Source organism: Cydia splendana, chromosome 25, assembly GCF_910591565.1.
Source record: "Cydia splendana chromosome 25, ilCydSple1.2, whole genome shotgun sequence".
Lineage (NCBI taxonomy): Eukaryota > Metazoa > Arthropoda > Insecta > Lepidoptera > Tortricidae > Cydia > Cydia splendana.
In genome coordinates this window covers 3,779,014-3,799,896 of record NC_085984.1, presented here as the reverse complement: position 1 = coordinate 3,799,896, position 20,883 = coordinate 3,779,014, and the positions used below count along the sequence as shown (strand labels likewise).

At 41.7% G+C, this 20,883-nt stretch overlaps 1 protein-coding gene and 1 long non-coding RNA gene across 2 annotated transcripts in view; both read right to left on the bottom strand.

Moving 5' to 3' along the window:
- The window catches only part of LOC134802591 (uncharacterized), a 28,657-nt gene extending 8,454 nt beyond the window's left edge, over nucleotides 1–20,203 (bottom strand). The window contains exons 1-9 of the mRNA XM_063775228.1: nucleotides 20,125–20,203; nucleotides 19,663–19,823; nucleotides 18,022–18,129; nucleotides 17,110–17,234; nucleotides 16,605–16,718; nucleotides 6,923–7,020; nucleotides 5,686–5,845; nucleotides 3,624–3,787; nucleotides 403–548 (exon numbers count right to left, since the gene is read on the bottom strand). Of these exons, the coding sequence (XP_063631298.1) occupies nucleotides 403–548; nucleotides 3,624–3,787; nucleotides 5,686–5,845; nucleotides 6,923–7,020; nucleotides 16,605–16,718; nucleotides 17,110–17,234; nucleotides 18,022–18,129; nucleotides 19,663–19,823; nucleotides 20,125–20,188 (1,140 nt within the window). The 5' untranslated portion in view covers nucleotides 20,189–20,203. The remainder of the gene's footprint in view (nucleotides 1–402; nucleotides 549–3,623; nucleotides 3,788–5,685; nucleotides 5,846–6,922; nucleotides 7,021–16,604; nucleotides 16,719–17,109; nucleotides 17,235–18,021; nucleotides 18,130–19,662; nucleotides 19,824–20,124) is intronic.
- Nucleotides 4,759–5,239, bottom strand: LOC134802880 (uncharacterized). The gene is made up of 3 exons (XR_010145884.1): nucleotides 5,110–5,239; nucleotides 4,924–5,048; nucleotides 4,759–4,862 (listed from the first exon to the last, which is right to left on the bottom strand). It is a non-coding gene; the product is annotated as an uncharacterized LOC134802880 (long non-coding RNA).
- Nucleotides 20,204–20,883: the final 680 nt, after the last annotated feature.

Here is a 20,883-nt window from a genome sequence, read left to right as displayed (position 1 = left end):
AGACCACAAAGTTGAACCACGAGCGTAGCGAGTGGTTCGAAAATGGAATCTTGAGCGTTGCGAGGGTCTCAAAGCACGAGGGTTAAACAAAATTTGCCTACGAGCGAAACAACATTTTTCACCACACCAACCCGAAGCAAATATTAAATGTAAAATATCAAACAAAATCAAATCCAAATGAATGTTTTTAAATATTTATCATCCAAAGTCATCATTTAAAAGTCAATTCTATTAGCAAACATAAGAAAACAACTCAAAATTTGCATTTGATTACTTTGCCTCACATGTGAATAAAATGCAACTTTGCTATCAGTTTTTGAAGTGCAAAGTAAGCCTTTCCGAGCTGGTGTGGTGAAAAATTAATTAACATGTTAAATGAAGTTTAAGAGAGTCGCTACCAACCTTGGCCCGCTTCCTCTGCAGTTTCCTAGCGAGCACAGCGTCGTGGCCATGTTTCCTGTGGTAGCCGGCGTAGCATTTCAGCTTGCGGAGTTGCCGACGCTCGCGGACGGTCAGCGGCCCGCTGCGGGCCTGCGCGTTGATGCTGCCTGGAAATAACATATGAAGGTGAATAAAATGTAAACCAGACATAGAAGGGTTTGTGGCATAATAAAGTGTTTGACAAAATAAAATATCGACATGTCTGTTATCGATGTTACCTTAACGTTACACTTCTAAGTATTATACTTCGATATTTATTACATTGTATAAGAAGATAGCTACCGCGAAATACATAACACGTTAGATATCTTCTTCTCTTTTGATATATTGACAGTTTCCTATTCTTTTGGCACTGTATACTACAGTTTACGTTTTGTATGTATGTGTATGTAGGTAATAAAGAAATTATGTACCGCTTATTATTGACTTGCATTATTGAAATTTCTCGGTAACTTACCTACAGCAATTAGGTACATATTTTAAATATGAATCTATGACTTAACGATAACAGATTTATCGATGTTTCATTTTCTCAAACACTCGTTTTTGCCACAAGTCTGATGTAAAGTTAAGACTGAATAGGGTAGTTGACTGCTTAGTCAAATCAGTTTCTTTATTGGAATTGTCAAAACGATTAGCAACTATGGAATCTCTATGAAATACAGAACAATGACGTCACGGTCAAGTTACCTACTCTTTATAGATCTTCCTGATTTATTAAATAGAAATTGAGTCTGAAAATAGCTACGGTCTAGGTTTTTCTAATATTTTCCTGGTGCTTTGTTTCGTGCATGGTGTGAAATAATTCATATTATTTATACCACGCCACGCCGCCGCCATGCCACTGGGCAAACAGACATACAACCCGCCTGATGGTAAGCGTTCACCGTAGCAATGCTTTAAAAACCTGTACACTCCTTTTTGAAAAAACCCCATACTGTAGTATCTTGAGAAAACGTTACCTAATAAGTAACTAGTAACATTACTAATCTAAATCAGTACCTATATATATATCTAATATTAACCGAATCAGAAGTCATTTTTAGGGTTCCGTACCTTAAAAAGAAAAAACGGAACCCTAAAGGCCTGGCCAAACAGCCGGCGCGACGCAGCGCCGCGTGATGGCGACGCGATGTCTGTTCTGCCAAGGCGGCGCACCGCTCGCTGCCTAACGTCCGATCCGACTGATGTGACCTTGCGCGAGTTGCGCGACGCGGCGGGCCGCTCGCTGCCTAACGTCCGATCCGACTGATGTGACCTTGCGCGAGTTGCGCGACGCGGCGGGCCGCTCGCTGCCTAACGTCCGATCCGACTGATGTGACCTTGCGCGAGTTGCGCGACGCGGCGCACCGCTCGCTGCCTAACGTCCGATCCGACTGATGTGACCTTGCGCGAGTTGCGCGACGCGGCGGGCCGCTCGCTGCCTAACGTCCGATCCGACTGATGTGACCTTGCGCGAGTTGCGCGACGCGGCGGGCCGCTCGCTGCCTAACGTCCGATCCGACTGATGTGACCTTGCGCGAGTTGCGCGACGCGGCGGGCCGCTCGCTGCCTAACGTCCGATCCGACTGATGTGACCTTGCGCGAGTTGCGCGACGCGGCGGGCCGCTCGCTGCCTAACGTCCGATCCGACTGATGTGACCTTGCGCGAGTTGCGCGACGCGGCGGGCCGCTCGCTGCCTAACGTCCGATCCGACTGATGTGACCTTGCGCGAGTTGCGCGACGCGGCGGGCCGCTCGCTGCCTAACGTCCGATCCGACTGATGTGACCTTGCGCGAGTTGCGCGACGCGGCGGGCCGCTCGCTGCCTAACGTCCGATCCGACTGATGTGACCTTGCGCGAGTTGCGCGACGCGGCGCACCGCTCGCTGCCTAACGTCCGATCCGACTGATGTGACCTTGCGCGAGTTGCGCGACGCGGCGGGCCGCTCGCTGCCTAACGTCCGATCCGACTGATGTGACCTTGCGCGAGTTGCGCGACGCGGCGGGCCGCTCGCTGCCTAACGTCCGATCCGACTGATGTGACCTTGCGCGAGTTGCGCGACGCGGCGGGCCGCTCGCTGCCTAACGTCCGATCCGACTGATGTGACCTTGCGCGAGTTGCGCGACGCGGCGGGCCGCTCGCTGCCTAACGTCCGATCCGACTGATGTGACCTTGCGCGAGTTGCGCGACGCGGCGCACCGCTCGCTGCCTAACGTCCGATCCGACTGATGTGACCTTGCGCGAGTTGCGCGACGCGGCGCACCGCTCGCTGCCTAACGTCCGATCCGACTGATGTGACCTTGCGCGAGTTGCGCGACGCGGCGGGCCGCTCGCTGCCTAACGTCCGATCCGACTGATGTGACCTTGCGCGAGTTGCGCGACGCGGCGGGCCGCTCGCTGCCTAACGTCCGATCCGACTGATGTGACCTTGCGCGAGTTGCGCGACGCGGCGGGCCGCCGCGTCCGCGCGGCGCAGCGCTGCGCACGCGCCGCGTGGACGCAAGGGGCCGCGCGGCGCGGGGCGCGACAGAAGCGGGGCGTGATACCGGCGGGACGCAGTCTGTTTGACGTCGGTAACCTGTTAGCATGTGCCGCGGTCGCGCTATAGGATCACTCGTGCGTCTGTCTGTCCGTCTGTCACAGCTCATTTTCTCCGAAACTACTGGACCAATTAAGTTAAAATTTGGTACACATATGTAAGTTTGTGACCCAAAGACGGACATGTAACGTAAAAAAAGGAATTTTAAACATGGGGGTAAATGAGATAATTAAAAAAATAAGTTTTTCAAACTATATCGTGTTACATATCAAATGAAAGAGCTCATTGTGAGAATTTAAAATATATATTTTTGTTATAATTTTAGAACAAAACAGTTTAGAAGTAATTTAAGAAAATAGGCAAAAAATTACCCCCCCCCCCCCCCCCTTATCTCCGAAGCTACTGGGTCTAAAATTTTGAAAAAAAAAAAAAATACAAAAACTAGGTCTTTACCTATAGATGACAGGAAAATCTATTAGAAATACCCAGTCAAGCGTGAGTCGGACTAATTACTTAGTTTTTGATCCATCCCCTACGGGTTTTTTAAAGGCAATTCACTCGCGTTTCTCATATAAAGAATACATTGTTAAAAATTTAGTAATGTACGGAACTCTTGGAACGCGCGTAGCGACACCAGTTCGTGATATAAGCGACACTTACAGTACAACTCCTTCTCTGCCTTGACCTCCCGCAAGTATTTAAGCCTCGCGGTTTGTAACAAACACCGCAGGTGCGACATCTGGCGGATGTAGGCGCTCTGTAGCGACACTAGCGCGTTTTTGGCTTCTGATACTGCTTCTTCGGCTGTGTACACGCCCGCTCGCCTAAAACAAATAAACAAAATTAAGTGATGACAGAAGTTAGTGGAATAGAACCTCCCTATCGCTCATACATGATATCCTCCTTAGGAGGTCCTACCTATAGTACTTACAGTTCAATGAAATTTAAATCATATTCGATTGGAACAGAGTTTTTTTGCTTTGTTTCGTTCAGTTTTTGAAAAACGCAAAATTTACTCTAGTTCCTACATTGTAGGTTCAAATTTCAGTGGCAAATTTTGCATTTTTCATTTGTATGGCTGGGCCTTAGGAGGCTATAGCACAGGCTCGTGTGTGCTCGGGATGTTAGGGCTATACCTACACCGTGTTTTTATTGAATTCTATTAACTTCGGGGTATGGTTAAGTACGTTTAAGAAAGTTTTCTTAAACGTAAGTTTTCAAGTTAAAAATTGTGATAATTAGCCATGCGATATAACTATATGGCATAGCTAATTATCAGAGAGATTGTGAGGTGGAGTATGACGCGTTTACGGCGGTTGCATCGATTTATAAACAAGAATATATTGGTTATAAGACACCATAGACTAGGAATCCTCGAGACTGAGTTTAGAGCAATTATTTCATGCAACCGATGATGCCAAAAATGCGGGGGTGCGCGGGACGAGGTGAGCGAGATCCCGTGCCGTGATTGGTCCGTTCAAATACACAGACGTCACACAAAGACACTTTCGACTCGAACATTGAGTAAAATTACCGTATGCGTGGCAGAGGGGGTAGCGCGACTATGCTAAGTCTGGAGGATGTTTTGTCTGTGTAAGACACTTACCATAGAGGCCCGTCCTCTACAGTGCTATCCTCATAGTCTGACACGGCGTCTTCGTACTCGGGGCCCGCCGTGAGGCTGTCGGCGTCGCTGTCGCTCGCGCTACAACACTCCATTATGGAGGTGGAGTATGACGTGTTTACTGCTGTTTATTCTACAGTAAGAATATATTGGTTATAAGACACTTACCATAGAGGCCCGTCCTCTACAGTGCTATCCTCATAGTCTGACATGGCGTCTTCGTACTCGGGGCCCGCCGTGAGGCTGTCGGCGTCGCTGTCGCTCGCGCTACAACACTCCATTATGGAGGTGGAGTATGACGTGTTTACTGCTGTTTATTCTACAGTAAGAATATACTGGTTATAAGACACTTACCACAGAGGCCCGTCCTCTACAGTGCCATCCTCATAGTCTGACACGGCGTCTTCGTACTCGGGGCCGGCCGTGAGGCTGTCGGCGTCGCTGTCGCTCGCGCTACAACACTCCATTATGGAGGTGGAGTATGACGTGTTTACTGCTGTTTATTCTACAGTAAGAATATACTGGTTATAAGACACTTACCATAGAGGCCCGTCCTCTACAGTGCTATCCTCATAGTCTGACACGGCGTCTTCGTACTCGGGGCCGGCCGTGAGGCTGTCGGCGTCGCTGTCGCTCGCGCTACAACACTCCATTATGGCGGTGGAGTATGACGTGTTTACTGCTGTTTATTCTACAGTAAGAATATATTGGTTATAAGACACTTACCATAGAGGCCCGTCCTCTACAGTGCTATCCTCATAGTCTGACATGGCGTCTTCGTACTCGGGGCCGGCCGTGAGGCTGTCGGCGTCGCTGTCGCTCGCGCTACAACACTCCATTATGGAGGTGGAGTATGACGTGTTTACTGCTGTTTATTCTACAGTAAGAATATATTGGTTATAAGACACTTACCATAGAGGCCCGTCCTCTACAGTGCTATCCTCATAGTCTGACATGGCGTCTTCGTACTCGGGGCCGGCCGTGAGGCTGTCGGCGTCGCTGTCGCTCGCGCTACAACACTCCATTATGGAGGTGGAGTATGACGTGTTTACTGCTGTTTATTCTACAGTAAGAATATACTGGTTATAAGACACTTACCATAGAGGCCCGTCCTCTACAGTGCTATCCTCATAGTCTGACACGGCGTCTTCGTACTCGGGGCCGGCCGTGAGGCTGTCGGCGTCGCTGTCGCTCGCGCTACAACACTCCATTATGGAGGTGGAGTATGACGCGTTTACTGCTGTTGCGTCTATTTGCTCTGAAACAAGAATTTATATATTTTAGATTAATTTTTAGAATAGGGACTGTGCGTGTTGGAGGGTTTGCCATCTCGTGGCCTGAATCGGAAAAATATGTGCACATGTACATTGCCAAAGCAAGTGCTACCATCTGCCGTTCTCGTCGGTACGTTTCCTTGTGCATAGTAGGTTGTGCCATCTTGTGGGCTACATCGGAAGCATAAACGACACATTTACGCCTCGCGCCAAAAATCTGACGGCTCCTATGCTGCCCCCTATAGTTCATGCACGGTGCCTATATCATTTGATATTTACCACTAGCTTTTCGGTGAAGGAAAACATCGTGAGGGAACCTGCATACATCTGCGAAGAAATTCAAAGGTATATGTGAAGTCCCCAATCCGCATTTAGCTATCGTGGGGACTATAGCCCAAGCCCTCTCGCGCATGAGAGGAGGCCTGTGCTGAGCAGTGGGACGTATATAGGCTGAATTATTATTATTTTAGGCATCAGTAACCCATATATCAAAATCTCCACCATGGGACCCATAACATGAGCCTGGTTCCATAATTGACCGAAGGTCTCCGTTTCAGCAAATGCTTTCGTATGTCCGGATGTTCTCCTCTACAGGTCACATTTCTCAACCGATTCTCTTGATTTTTTTTTGGTCGATCCAGTTTTTGGATTTTTTTCAAAATGGCAGAGCCATGGGTGTTCGCGAGGTTCACAGCTCACAGAGGCACTAGTATTTATTAGGGTTCCGTACCCGAAGGGTAAAAACGGGACCCTATTACTGAGACTCCTCTGTCCGTAAGAAGAAAGACCCCGAAGGGTATAAGACTCCTCTGTCTGTCTGTCTGTCACCAGGCTGTATCTCATGAACCGTGATAGTTAGACAGTTGAAATTTTCACAGATGATGTATTTCTGTTGCCGCTATAACAACAAATACTAAAAACAGAATAAAATAAATATTTAAGTGGGGTATCCATACAACAAACATGATTATTTTGCCTAATGGTATGGAACCCTTCGTGCGCGAGTCAGACTCGCACTTTGCCGGTTTTTTATTTATAGGTATAAACAGCAAACAACTCACTGAAAGGATCCGCAGCCTCCGGAGCGGTGGTGTCCACCTCAGGCTCGCTCACCACAGACACGGCCGACGCGCACGATGTCGTTCTAGTTCGCTCGTTCCTGAAAATGCAATGTTATAGTAGAGGTCCCTTAGTTTGACCATAGAGAAATATAGTAAGTCAAGAGTGCTCACTCCATACATCAGTTTTGGTACTGTGATTGGTCAATTTCAATATAGTTGACTAAACTTTATCGAAATGAATATTATAGTCTGTGTTATAGTTAAGTTGGAAGCCCATACATTAAAAGTACCTAATTGCAGTTTGGCATACGAAATCTTAATTCAAGAATTACAATCGACGAGTAGAAACTCTTTTATATACCAGATACTAAAATAACAATTTGATTATCCAAAATAGGTTCATAATTATAACCTCGATACATAGTACAGTCAGCAGCTGAAGTTGCTGAGTAAGGTGTTCAAAATGATCTTGACACGACTCTATAGTTAACTTAGGTCTTAGAGCATTTAATAACTGGAGTCGCCTTTAAGAGCTTACTACCCCTCTGCCGAAAAACTTGCACAGTTGTGCAAACTTTTGTGTGGACTGACATGGCTATTTGTACGTTACGTAGAAATCATGTAGAAATAGCAATACATTAGACGTCCCCTCCCCCGCAAACATCGGCAGACTGTTTCGTACAGAAAATTACAGCCATGGCGTCTCCAGTTACTAAATGCTCTAAGATTGTTAAGAGATTAACTCCTAACTGTACATGGGTGGACTTTATTCCAAAAGTCATAAGGTCCACCGATGTACAGTTAACAGCGTGGGCGGTGGTACTATAACAGGTCTCTATTGTTTCTTATAAAGTTTTAAGTCATAATGTATTGTTTGTCTACATAATGTATTGCTGACATTGTTAGTCATAATTTGGTTTTTCTCAGAAACGCGTAACTTTTCAGGATTGCCATAAAACAAACCTAACCTAACCTATCTATGGGATAACCCCACGAAAATCCTGAAAAGTTATCCGTTTCAGAATTATGACTAATGATAATCTGACAATCATTACATTATGACTTTCAATAATTATGTCAAACCATAGAGAAATATAGTAAGACAAGAGTGCTCACTCCATACATCAGTTTGGTACCAAAAAGATTAGTATGTTCATAGTCGACATCAAAGTCTTAAGACTTTCCGGTCGGTGCTACATCTATTGTCACTTGACAGTACTACTAGTACTGATAATTCCGCTACGCGATGCTAGATGTCGACTATGAAAATACTAATCTTTTTGGTACCAAACTGATGTATGGAGTGAGCACTCTTGTCTTACTATATTTCTCTATGGTTTGACATAATTATTGAAAGTCATAATGTAATGATTGTCAGATTATCATTAGTCATAATTCTGAAACGGATAACTTTTCAGGATTTTCGTGGGGTTATCCCATAGATAGGTTAGGTTAGGTTTGTTTTATGGCAATCCTGAAAAGTTACGCGTTTCTGAGAAAAACCAAATTATGACTAACAATGTCAGCAATACATTATGTAGACAAACAATACATTATGACTTAAAACTTTATAAGAAACAATAGAGACCTGTTATAGTACCACCGCCCACGCTGTTAACTGTACATCGGTGGACCTTATGACTTTTGGAATAAAGTCCACCCATGTACAGTTAGGAGTTAATCTCTTAACAATCTTAGAGCATTTAGTAACTGGAGACGCCATGGCTGTAATTTTCTGTACGAAACAGTCTGCCGATGTTTGCGGGGGAGGGGACGTCTAATGTATTGCTATTTCTACATGATTTCTACGTAACGTACAAATAGCCATGTCAGTCCACACAAAAGTTTGCACAACTGTGCAAGTTTTTCGGCAGAGGGGTAGTAAGCTCTTAAAGGCGACTCCAGTTATTAAATGCTCTAAGACCTAAGTTAACTATAGAGTCGTGTCAAGATCATTTTGAACACCTTACTCAGCAACTTCAGCTGCTGACTGTACTATGTATCGAGGTTATAATTATGAACCTATTTTGGATAATCAAATTGTTATTTTAGTATCTGGTATATAAAAGAGTTTCTACTCGTCGATTGTAATTCTTGAATTAAGATTTCGTATGCCAAACTGCAATTAGGTACTTTTAACGTATGGGCTTCCAACTCAACTATAACACAGACTATAATATTCATTTCGATAAAGTTTAGTCAACTATATTGAAATTGACCAATCACAGTTCGCCGCGATCAAGAGCACGAAACAAAACCATAGTTCAAACATATAGTAGTCCTATAGTAGAAACAATTGCTTCATAATTCAGAAACGTGCATGTGACACCCTTAATATAGCAACATCCATAGACTACGAAAACCACTTAGCGTTGCTTATTAATCTCCATAGGCTACGGTGGCCAAAATCCAGAAAAAAAACTGTCTAAAAATTTAATTTAGCGCGGAGCAAGTACCAGGGCCTCATGAGTTACGAGAAGGTGTCGTTGACCGCCGAGCCGCGGCGGCCGGGTCGCGTACGAGTATGAAGGTATCGCGGCTGCTTGCGTATGTTAGCTGTATACTTTTGGTTTGTTTACTACTAGTATACCTATAGGATTCTACTAGTATAAAATAGTACTAGATGAAAACCCGGCTTCGCTCGGGTAAAATAAATAATAGTAATAGGTAATACTCATTTTGAATTAAGTAATTATTTACTTTTAGACTTCATACCTTCATCAAGGCGGTTACAAACCTATCTCATCGCAGAAAACTTTAAATCCGTAACATACAATCATAACTCGAAAAATTTACTATTCCGATATATCTAAAAACAAATATGTAATTAAAAAAACCTAATCCGCTTTTCTGGTAGCAGTTCGGTTCTGTAAGGGTCGCAGTTCTAACCCAACTTACTTCTGGTTGCAGTTTGGTTCTATAAGGATCACAGTTCTAACCTGACCCACTTTTCTGGTCGCAGATCGGTTCTGTGAAGGCCGCATTTATAACCTAGCCCACTTTCCAATCTCAAAAGAGGGAACCCTTTTGTTCCTACCCTTCATGGCACTAAAGTGAAAGTATGGAAATTATCACTACTATTTCATTCTTTAATATTAATGGCTATCCGTTAATATTAAATTCGTTTACAAAAAAAAAACTGAATAAGTGCGAGTCGGACTCACCCATCAAGAACGGAACACTTTTTAATATTTGTTGTTATAGCGGCAACAGAAATACATCATGTGTGAAAATTTCAACTGTCTAGCTATCACGGTTCATGAGATACAGCCTGGTGACAGAGGGACAGTGGAGTAAACTGAAATAAAGGTTCCGTCACACCGGCGCGATTTCAGAGCCGGGCCTGAGCGTTTTATATGAAAAAGCGGCGCGCCCCGCTCACGCGCCGCACGCGAAACGCGCCTGTGTGACGGAGCCTGAAATGTCAAACCGGGCAAGTGCTCGCGCACGAAGGGTTCCATACTTTTTAGTATTTGTTGTTATAGCGGTAACAGAAATACATCATCTGTGAAAATTTCAACTGCCTAGGCCTATCACGGTTCATGAGATACAGCCTGGTGACAGACAGACAGACAGACAGACAGACGGACAATGAAGTAAAACTGAAATAAATGTCATATACCTACTAAGAAAAACCGGCCAAGTGCGAGTCGGAATCGCTAATAGGTTCCCGTTTTTTAGTTACCCTTCAGGTACGGAACCCTAGTATGAGTGTAATAGATTTGTAACCGGTCAGCAATGTGAGTCCCTTGGAGAAGCAGAGGTCTACTCTAAACCCCCACTTACCATCGGCATTAACAGCCTTGTATTCTTGTTTGCCACCAACATGTCATATTAAAACATATTAATAAAAATTTACTCGGTCAACAATGTGAGTCCCTTGGAGAAGCAGAGGTCTAATCTAAACTCCCACTTACCATCGGCATTAACAGCCTTGTATTCTTGTTTGCCACCAACATGTCATATTAAAACATATTAATAAAAATTTACTCAATCAACAATGTGAGTCCCTTGGAGAATCAGAGGTCTAGTCTAAACTCCCACTTACCATCGGCATTAACAGCCTTGTATGAGTTGTATGCTTGTTTGCCACCAACATGCCATGTTAAAACATATTAATAAAAATGTACTCGGTCAGCAATGTGAGTCCCTTGGAGAAGCAGAGGTCTAGTCTAAACTCCCACTTACCATCGGCATTAACAGCCTTGTATGCTTGTTTGCCACCAACATGTCATATTAAAACATATTAATAAAAATTTACTCGGTCAGCAATGTGAGTCCCTTGGAGAAGCAGAGGTCTAGTCTAAACTCCCACTTACCATCGGCATTAACAGCCTTGTATGCTTGTTTGCCACCAACATGTCATATTAAAACATATTAATAAAAAAACCGGGCAAGTGCGAGTCGGACTCGCGCACGAAGGGTTCCGTACCATTATGCAAACAAAAAAAAGCAAAAAAAAAAACGGTCACCCATCCAAATACTGACCACTCCCGACGTTGCTTAACTTTGGTCAAAAATCACGTTTGTTGTATGGGAGCCCCATTTAAATCTTTATTTTATTCTGTTTTTAGTATTTGTTGTTATAGCGGCAACAGAAATACATCTGTGAAAATTTCAACTGTCTAGCTATCACGGTTCGTGAGATACAGCCTGGTGACAGACGGACGGACGGACGGACGGACGGACGGACGGACGGACGGACGGACAGCGAAGTCTTAATAATAGGGTCCCGTTTTACCCTTTGGGTACGGAACCCTAATAAAAATTTACTCATTTCATCAGTCATATCCAGCCTAGCATTGCATTGGCCCCGCTTAAATATTTCTTTAATTTGTTTTTAGTATTTGTTGTTATAGCGGCAACAGAAATACATCATTTGTGAAAATTGAAACTGTCTAGTTAATCTAGTTATCACGGTTCATGAGATCTTGAGATACAGCCTGGTGACAGACAGACGGACAGCAGAGTCTTAATATTTAATAGGGTCCCGTTTTTACCCTATGGGTACGCAACCCTAAAAAGTGACCAAGGCCTCCAGTGCCCTAGGCTGGAATCAAAGCAGCGTCCTCTGCTATTGCAGCAGGTGCCTGTGCCATTCTGCCACCGGGCCACCCACGGCGGCATAGGTCGAATTTTTCCAAGGATACTTATGCACTACTTACTGAAGGTTTATGGAGCCTCGCCATCCCTAAGCCTAAATTAAATATTTTCTGAAAATAATTTGTTTTGATCTAATAACATATTGGAGTCCTCGTAATAGGGGTCCCGTTTTTACCCTTTGGCTACAGAACCCTAAAAATCAACCTTGTTTTGGTACTATGTACTACGCTTCACTATGACTCTGAAATTTTAGCAGGAATTAATATTTTTTTTGTTGTCACCTGTCAAATTAGAATAGAATAGAATAGAATAGAATAGCCTTTATTGACCAAAAAATTAAATTTCAGCACATATTACATTTAAATAAATTCACATTTCATTTATATCAATTAATTTCAATATTTTTTCCTTAGTAACTTTATTAAATAATTTTTATGTCATTGCTTTTTAATAATTATTTCAGTCTGCCTTCTTGGCATAGGCCTCCCCCAGCTCTCTCCACAGCTCTCTATCCCTTGCCGTCCCTATCCAATTAGGTCCCGCATGCTTCTTTATGTCATCCGACCACCTCATTATTGGTCTCCCTTCTCTCCTTTTTCCATCTCTAGGATACCATTCCGCTTCCTCTCTATCCCACTTATCTTTACCTTCCCTTGCCATATGTCCAGCCCATCCTGTTGCAGTCAAAAGTGTGAACTGGCCAAAGAACTTTTAACCGACAAAAACAGGCAAAACTGCTTTTGACTGAGCATGTTGGTCAAAAGTAGTTTTACCTGAAAATCATACCTATTTCTGGCAGCAGTTTCGTTTTTAGGGCGTAGCAAAAAAAAAATAACCCTAACCTACCTATCTCTGGGAACAGTTTCGTTTTTTGGGCGTAGCAAAAAAATAACCCTAACCTACCTATCTCTGCGAGTACTTTTGACTGATAGTAACAGTCACAACACAATTACTATTAACCAATGATTTTCAGGTAAAACTACTTTTGACCAACATGCTCAGTCAAAAGCAGTTTTGCCTGTTTTTGTCGGTTAAAAGTTCTTTTGACCAGTTCACACTTTTGACTGCGACATATATACTATCTATATATCTTATTATATTTAATCTTATATTCAACTTACATTGACTCCGGAGATAACTTATTAGCTTTATGCAGTTGACTTTCCAATTCACCGATACACCTCAAATTTGATTCATAGTCTAAAGCACAGTTATTAAATATGTCCACAATACACTGTAGCTTTTTGCACTGATTCACACTGGCAATGTAATTAATTAGAGTGAGTTACAGTCAGCTGGCACTTAACTCAAAGTTTCTTTGAACAACGTCATTTTCATCTCGCTCACTTATTAGTTTATCACAGCTGCTTCAAGGTTGCTTTCACTTGCATTTCCAGGTAGCTAGTAGTGCCTTGACATGTAAGAATATTTGGAATCATTCTGAAATATTAAAATACAACTGAGAGACCGATGTTTATACTAAACACAATACACCCATGGAACGCTTTGAAGTTCAAATCTCGTTACGTTACGATGGCGTTTGCACTTTGCACTATGTTCGGTGACTATTTTTTATTGTTAACACACACAATACACTATTTAACAGGTTTTTATCACGTCTGGAGTACCGGATAAAGTATTTTCGAATAACAGCCGTCGTTGACAGTGTTGCCAGGGCTCTGCAGTCATAAGTTACGTTTCGTTTCCCTAAAAGTCACGTTTTTGCTGCTCAAGTCACATTTTTATATGATTGTATTGTATGGGTAGGTAAATCGAGTTTATTAGAAGAAATTCAGAAAATAATATATTTCACAAAAAATCTACTAACCTTATATGATTTTTAGGGTTCCGTTCCTCAAAAGGAAAAAACGGAACCCTTATAGGATCACTCGTACGTCTGTCTGTCTGTCCGTCTGTCACAGCCTATTTTCACGGAAACTACTGGACCAATTAAGTTGAAATTTGGTAAGTACACATATGTAAATTAGTGACCCAAAGACGGACATGTAAGTCATGTAACGTAAACAAATGAATTTTAAGCATGGGGGCTACTTTTGGGGGGGTCAATGAGAAAGTTAAAAAATTTAGTTTTTCAATAACCCAAGCAAATTAGAAATATCTGCGAAAATATTCGTGTAGTTTTGAAAATTGGTACAGGTAGACCTTGTGGTGTCCAGATAAACATACTAAAAGTCATCGAGGGTAGGGGGTGTGCTGAGGGTGCAAGGGGGGTTGAAGGTACCTTTTTTCATATTTTTGCTCATATCTCGAATATCTGTACAAATAGCATTATAATTACTTCGGACAAAAGTTTTATCATAAAATTTCCTACAAATTTGGTTATATTTATTTTTACTCTACGATCAATACTTTAGGAGCTTCAGGCTGTTACAGTTAAATTAGAGATAAAAAATAGACGATTTAAGAAAACGTCGTTTTTTCGTAATTGTTCATCATAAATAAAAATTTTAGTTTGGAGTAAGCAAGCTTAGTGACGTGCTGATAAAATATTAAAAAAAACCGGCCAAGAGCATGTCGGGCCATGCTCAGTGTAGGGTTCCGTAGTTACCCGTCTGTCAGAATAGACTATTCGCAAAAACTCAAAAACAGCTATACCGATTAGGTTTGCTATATTTTTCCTTGAAAGTCTTTACTAAGGTATGTTTTTATGATTTTTTTCATATTTTTTTAGACCCATGGTTCAAAAGTTAGGGGAACTAAAGTGGAAAACACAAGTTTTTTTCTTTCAGACCGATTATTTCCAAAAATATTAAGTTGATCAAAAAATGGTTCTTGAAGACCCGTATTCGTTTTAAAAGACCTATCTAACGACACCCCACACTATAGGATGGAAGCGAAAAAACTTTAATGTAGGGCAGTCACCATAAAAAAATATTTTTTCTAGTTTCTATTATTAAATTTGGCACGAATATATAAATTAGTTACACTGACAAAGTCGTAAAATATAAACTATAAAAAATATTTTTTTAGGGTGGCTCCCCTACATTAAGTGGGGATGAATTTTTCGCTTCAACCCTATAGTGTGGGGTGTCGTTAGATAGGTCTTTTAAAATGAATAAGGGTCTTTAAGGACCATTTTTTTATCAACTTAATATTTTCGGAAATAATCAATCTGAAAGAAAAAAAGTTGTGTTTTCCACTTTAGTTCCCCTAACATTTTAACCATGGGTCCAAATAATATTAAAAAAAAACGTGAAAGTAAAACTTAGTAAAGACTTTCAAGGAAAAATATAGCGAACCTAATCGGTTTAGCAGTTTTTGAGTTTTTGCAAATAGTCTATTTTGACGGACGGGTAACTACGGAACCCTACACTGAGCATGGCCCGATATGCTCTTGGCCGGTTTTTTTAAATAGTATATCAGCAGATCGCTAAGCTTGCTTATTCTAAACAATTTTTTTTTATTTATGATGAACAATTATGAAAAAACGGCGTTTTCTTAAACCGTCTATTTTTTATCTCTTATTTAACTTTAACAGTCTGTAGCTCCTAAACTTCCTAAAGTATTGATCGCAGAGTAAAAATGAACATAACCAAATTTGTAGAAAATTTTATAATAAAACTTTTGTCCGAAGTAATTATATTATAAATGCTATTCGTAGAGATATTCGAGATATGAGGCTAAAAGAAATGAATCATTACACTAAAAAAAATAACTACAACTATCAAACTAAATGACACCGTCATGTCAAGGTAACAAGTTTCATCTTGCCACGACTATTATAATAAACATGATGGTGGATGTAAAGGCCCCAGTACACAATGGACCATCGTCGGCCACTCCAAGGGACGCATTTATGCATTAGAGGGAGCAAGTGATATTACTATCTCATTCTACCGCATGGCTGCGTCCCTTGGAGTGGCCGGCGATGGCCCATTGTGTACTGGGGCCTTAACGTCAAGGTGTCAGTGCAAGTGTCAACTTGGGTGCGTTCACCGCGTTCCTAAATAATACGAAATGCAGAACTTAACTTGTCCAAAATTCGACTAGCTTAAAAAGTCACAAAAATTGCCTCAAGATCGTAAGTCACGCACATGTCACACGAGAAGACGAAAAGTCACGAAAAATGTGACTTTTGTGACCATCTGGCAACACTGGTCGTTGACGTCTAGGCAGTGTTGCTATCGTCTTAAAAGCCGTAACAGACTATCGCACGTTCTGGCTTAAAAACAAATTTATGTAATAATTATACCGGTATACATATCCATATGAAACGAAACTTAATGCAAATAATAACCATTATACATACCGGAAAGTCATCAAATAAACAGTAATATTCGTCTTGCTTTTTATTTAAAAAAAAACGACCAACCTAACTTGTAAGCATGTTTGCAGTTTCTAAACGCAACGCATAGCTGTCAAATGTCAACCAACAAATTGAGCCTTTAGTATTGTTTGTCGAAATTTTTTCACTTTTAAATGCAAAATACGCGACAATACGAATTTTGCGGATATATGTTCTCGATTCAAAAGTGTTATTTTTTTACTCTCTTTTGTTTGAGCATAATTTAATTTGTTTCTACCGTCAAAGCCGCTCGCGTTTATATATAAGGATTACCTGACGTAGTGTGTGAGCTGGTGCAGCAGGGTCTCCGTGGTGGAGACGGGCGGCGGCGGCGCCGAGCTGCGCGCGCGCACCGCCGCCGCCGAGCGCGCGTGCTGGTAGCACAGCCTGCAAACATAACACATGTACAATCGTAAATAGTTCAAAATATAAAAATCGGACAAGTGCGAGTCGGACTCTCGCACGAAGAGTTCCGTACTATTACATAAACAACCGCAAAAACATTTGTTATATGATCTCCCAATTTAAAGATTTATAGTATTATTTTATTTTAGTATTTGATGTTATAGCGGGAACAAAAATACATCATCCGATTTCAACTGTCTAGCTATCACGGTTCATGAGATACAGTACTGGTGAGACAGAAAGAGGGACGGACGGACAGACAAACGGACAGTGGTGTCTCAGTAATAGGGTCCCGTTTTTACCCTTTGGGTCCGTAACCCTAAAAATGTGTAAACAGGCCTTTATGTGTGCCTGCAACAAGTTAAAAAGTTACCCTTGGTCCCTGTGGTCGCGCGGCTCGGCGCCGGCGCCGGCGCAGGCGGGCGGCGCGGGCGCAGGCTGCGGGCAGCGCGCGCCGCCGCCGCTGTGCGCGCACTGCTTGTACGGCGCGGTGGGATCCTGAGAATCGCATCATGTTTATTCAAATGGGCGTACAGTTAACAGCAGAAGTAGCCAAGCAGACTAGTAATATTCCACAATTATCTGGAATAACTCTGTCAGAAAACCTCAATCCAATCCAAGTCCACGCAAAGTAATGATGGCCTCAGCGCAACTGGATCCATGTCCAAAATTTTAAATCAAAATATTCTGTAATAGTCTGTACACTTCATTACTGGAATTTTGTCTGCGTGCAATGATGATGATTGATAAAAACTACCCTATGTCCTTACTCGAGCCTCAACCGATCTCCATGACAAATTTCATCTAAATTGGTTCAGCAGTATAAGCTTGAAAAGTGACAGATAAATCTTTAGGTATTTAAATAAAAGTAAACAAACAATTTTTACATTTTCGGATAGTTATAACATTTATTGGTCAAAACCACTTGGATCAGTCACTGATCAGTCACCTACATTATTTTTGATATTGTAATGTTTTTATCTACCCTCAACTGGCTTAAAGCTCGAAGTGCTCGAGTGGAGACCACGGACTAGCAAGCGCAGCGTAGGACGTCCACCCACAAGATGGACAGACGACCTTGTTAAGGCCGCCGGAGGACGCTGGATGCGGCTCGCTTCCAACCGGTACGAATGGAGGTCCAAGGGGGAGGCTTATGTTCAGCAGTGGACGTTTTATGGCTGAGATGATGATGATGAACTGGCTTAAGGAGCCATTTGAGGGTAGATTTTGTTTATTTTTATTTAAATACCTAAAGATACAGAGTTATAGTAGGGATAAAACTAACCTGTAAAATATGTCTAGCACAATACTGGCGACCTGTGACGACCGGCAGATAGCACTCATAGCTCTTGTTACTGCAGGTGCGCGATCGTGATACAATTTCCTTTTGTAACTGGAACAAACATATTTAGATTTTTTATTTTATTTCGTAATCCAACGCGGCAACGCAGCAAGCGTGGTGGGCACCTTTGCGTCGGAGGCAGCCCGGGACGAGTTTCAGTACGTAGTTTTTTTATACATAAGTATTTAGTTTATATTTATATTTAAATAAACATATAGGTTTAGTGATTAAGTTATTTCCGTTTTCTATAATAAATATTCTGCAATACATATTATTATCTACTCTATCATAACTCTATCATAGACGCGGACTTGCGTTTCACCCTTACGTCGTTACTCTGCCACTGATTCGCACTAAGCGCTATGCATCCAGCTTTATCATGCGAACGGCTAAGGAGTGGAATTCACTTCCTGCAAATCTATTCCCAGTCCACTATAACTTGGATCTCTTTAAATCGAGAGTGAATAGACATCTCTTAGGCAAGCATGTTCCATCCTAGACTGCATCGGCACTTACCATCAGGTGAGATTGTGGTCAAATGTTTACCTTTTTCCAATAAAAAAAAAAAAACTAACTAGAAAACAAACAAACGAATTTGACGACCGGTCTGGCCTAGTGAGTAGTGACCCTGCCTGCGAAGCCGATGGTCCTGGGTTCGAATCCCGGTAAGGGCATTTATTTGTGTGATAACACAAATATTTGTTCCTGAGTCATGGTTGTAATCTATGTATATAAGTATGTATATCATCGCCTAGCACCCATAGTACAAGCAAGTACAAGCTTTGCTTAGTTTGGGGCTAGATTGATCTGTGTAAGATTATTATTATTATATTATATTGTTTAATACACTAACAGCTGAAAGCTGATGCGTGTATATCACTGCACTTGTTTTTTTTAACGATTAAAGTTCATTTTTTTTTTGTTTTAAGTGTTTGTCAAGTCTGTTTTTGAAACTGTTCACTGAAGGAGCACATATCACTGTTTCTGGCAATTTATTCCACTCGCGTACGACGCGGTTTGATAGAAAGTGCTTCCTAGGATTGCTTGTGCTGGAAACTCGAATAATCTTTAGGCTGTGGCCTCTTAGACGATGATTCTTGCTCATAACAAACAGGTCCTTTAGATCAGGTAAGTCATAATAGTCATGTATGATCTTGAATGTTTCAATGAGGTCACCACGCTGTCTTCTTCGCTCTAAGATGTCCCCTAATATTTATTTATTTTTCTATTGGATACAGCCAGGAAAGTGTTAACTAAGGTAAGGAAAAGGAATCATACCTGAGCCCGAAGCCTGCTTTCCTCCTGTTCTTTAACCAGTTCAGGGTCCGGAGGCTTGACTGTCTGCACATTGGTGATGCGGATGCCGCTGGCTCGGCTCCGGTCCATCCTGACCTTTGGGTGGATTACTTTCTTGGCAACAGGTTGCCGTACCTGAGCCCGAAGCCTGCTCTCCTCCTGCTGTTTGTCCAGTTCAGGCTCCGGAGGCTTGACTCTCTGCACATTGGTGATGCGGATGCCGCTGGCTCGGCTCCGGTCCATCCTGACCTTTGGGTGGATTACTTTCTTGGGAACAGGTTGCCGTACCTGAGCCCGAAGCCTGCTCTCCTCCTGCTGTTTGACCAGTTCAGGGTCCGGAGGCTTGACTGTCTGCACATTGGTGATGCGGATGCCACTGGCGCGGCCACGGACCATCCTGAGCTTTGGTAGGTGGATTACTTTACGGGGCTGAGACATTGCCGGCTTAACTGAAATAATAATATGACAATATAGTAAATTGGTTGGTAGGATTTTACAATTTTTTATTTATAATGGTATGGAAAAATTATAGTATATTTTTTTTTAGCAAAGCAGTACAATACAATCATCTGCTTAATTGACTGGTCTTTTACTAGCGTAAGAAAGAGATAGGATGATTCTCTCAGTTCTTCTCCACTGACAATAATTTTTAACTAATTTTGTTAAATGCAAACAATTATGCTAAGCCATTTAGCTAACTAACAAGAATTTAAGCCAATTAGTAAAAAAAATTGGCTTTAATTTACTTACATTCCCTGACGGTAATATTACAAGAATGTAAATATTGCATATGTTCTTTTTTTATTGGTAACATATTAAAAGTTTTTTTTGTTGTGATAAGTAATTAAAACAACATAAAACATTAATTGTGACACTGTAGCACTAATCTAAGTATCTAGTAAAGTTTAAATCACTTCAAATTACGTAAGGATTGAGTTGTAGATTTATTTTTATTTTTTCTTCGAATCGGAAAAACCACGTAGACCGCGAATTTACACCTTCCACGCGTCAAGGTGTCAAAACGAAATCTTATTTATGCTGAATTATATTGGAAAGTTGCAACGATATTCCTAAATACATCACCAAATGTAAAAAAATAATTAACTAATTACCATGATGTTGACTAGGCCTTAAGTGATTAATTAATATTTTTCGTCATAATAAATAATGAAGTGTGTTGTAAACAGTGGTGGGTCGGCCATTTTCACGGTGTGACATAGAACGTAGGTCAGTAATTTTATAGCTGAATATTTTCCTTTCAAAGTGGATGAATCGTTTCAAAAATATGCACAAATGAAAGATCACAAGTTATACTACAAGAGGAAACATAGTGATAATGTGAAACGTACCTGTGTTTGTTGCAGATCATCCTTATGTCACCAGAGATCTCACTGCGTTAACAGACAAGTTTTGCAATGGCGTCTGTCTAAAAATTTCGAAACGTGACGAAATTTTTTTGTTTCACTTTTGTTTTCATATTTATATCAAAAAACCTTATTTATTTTTTAG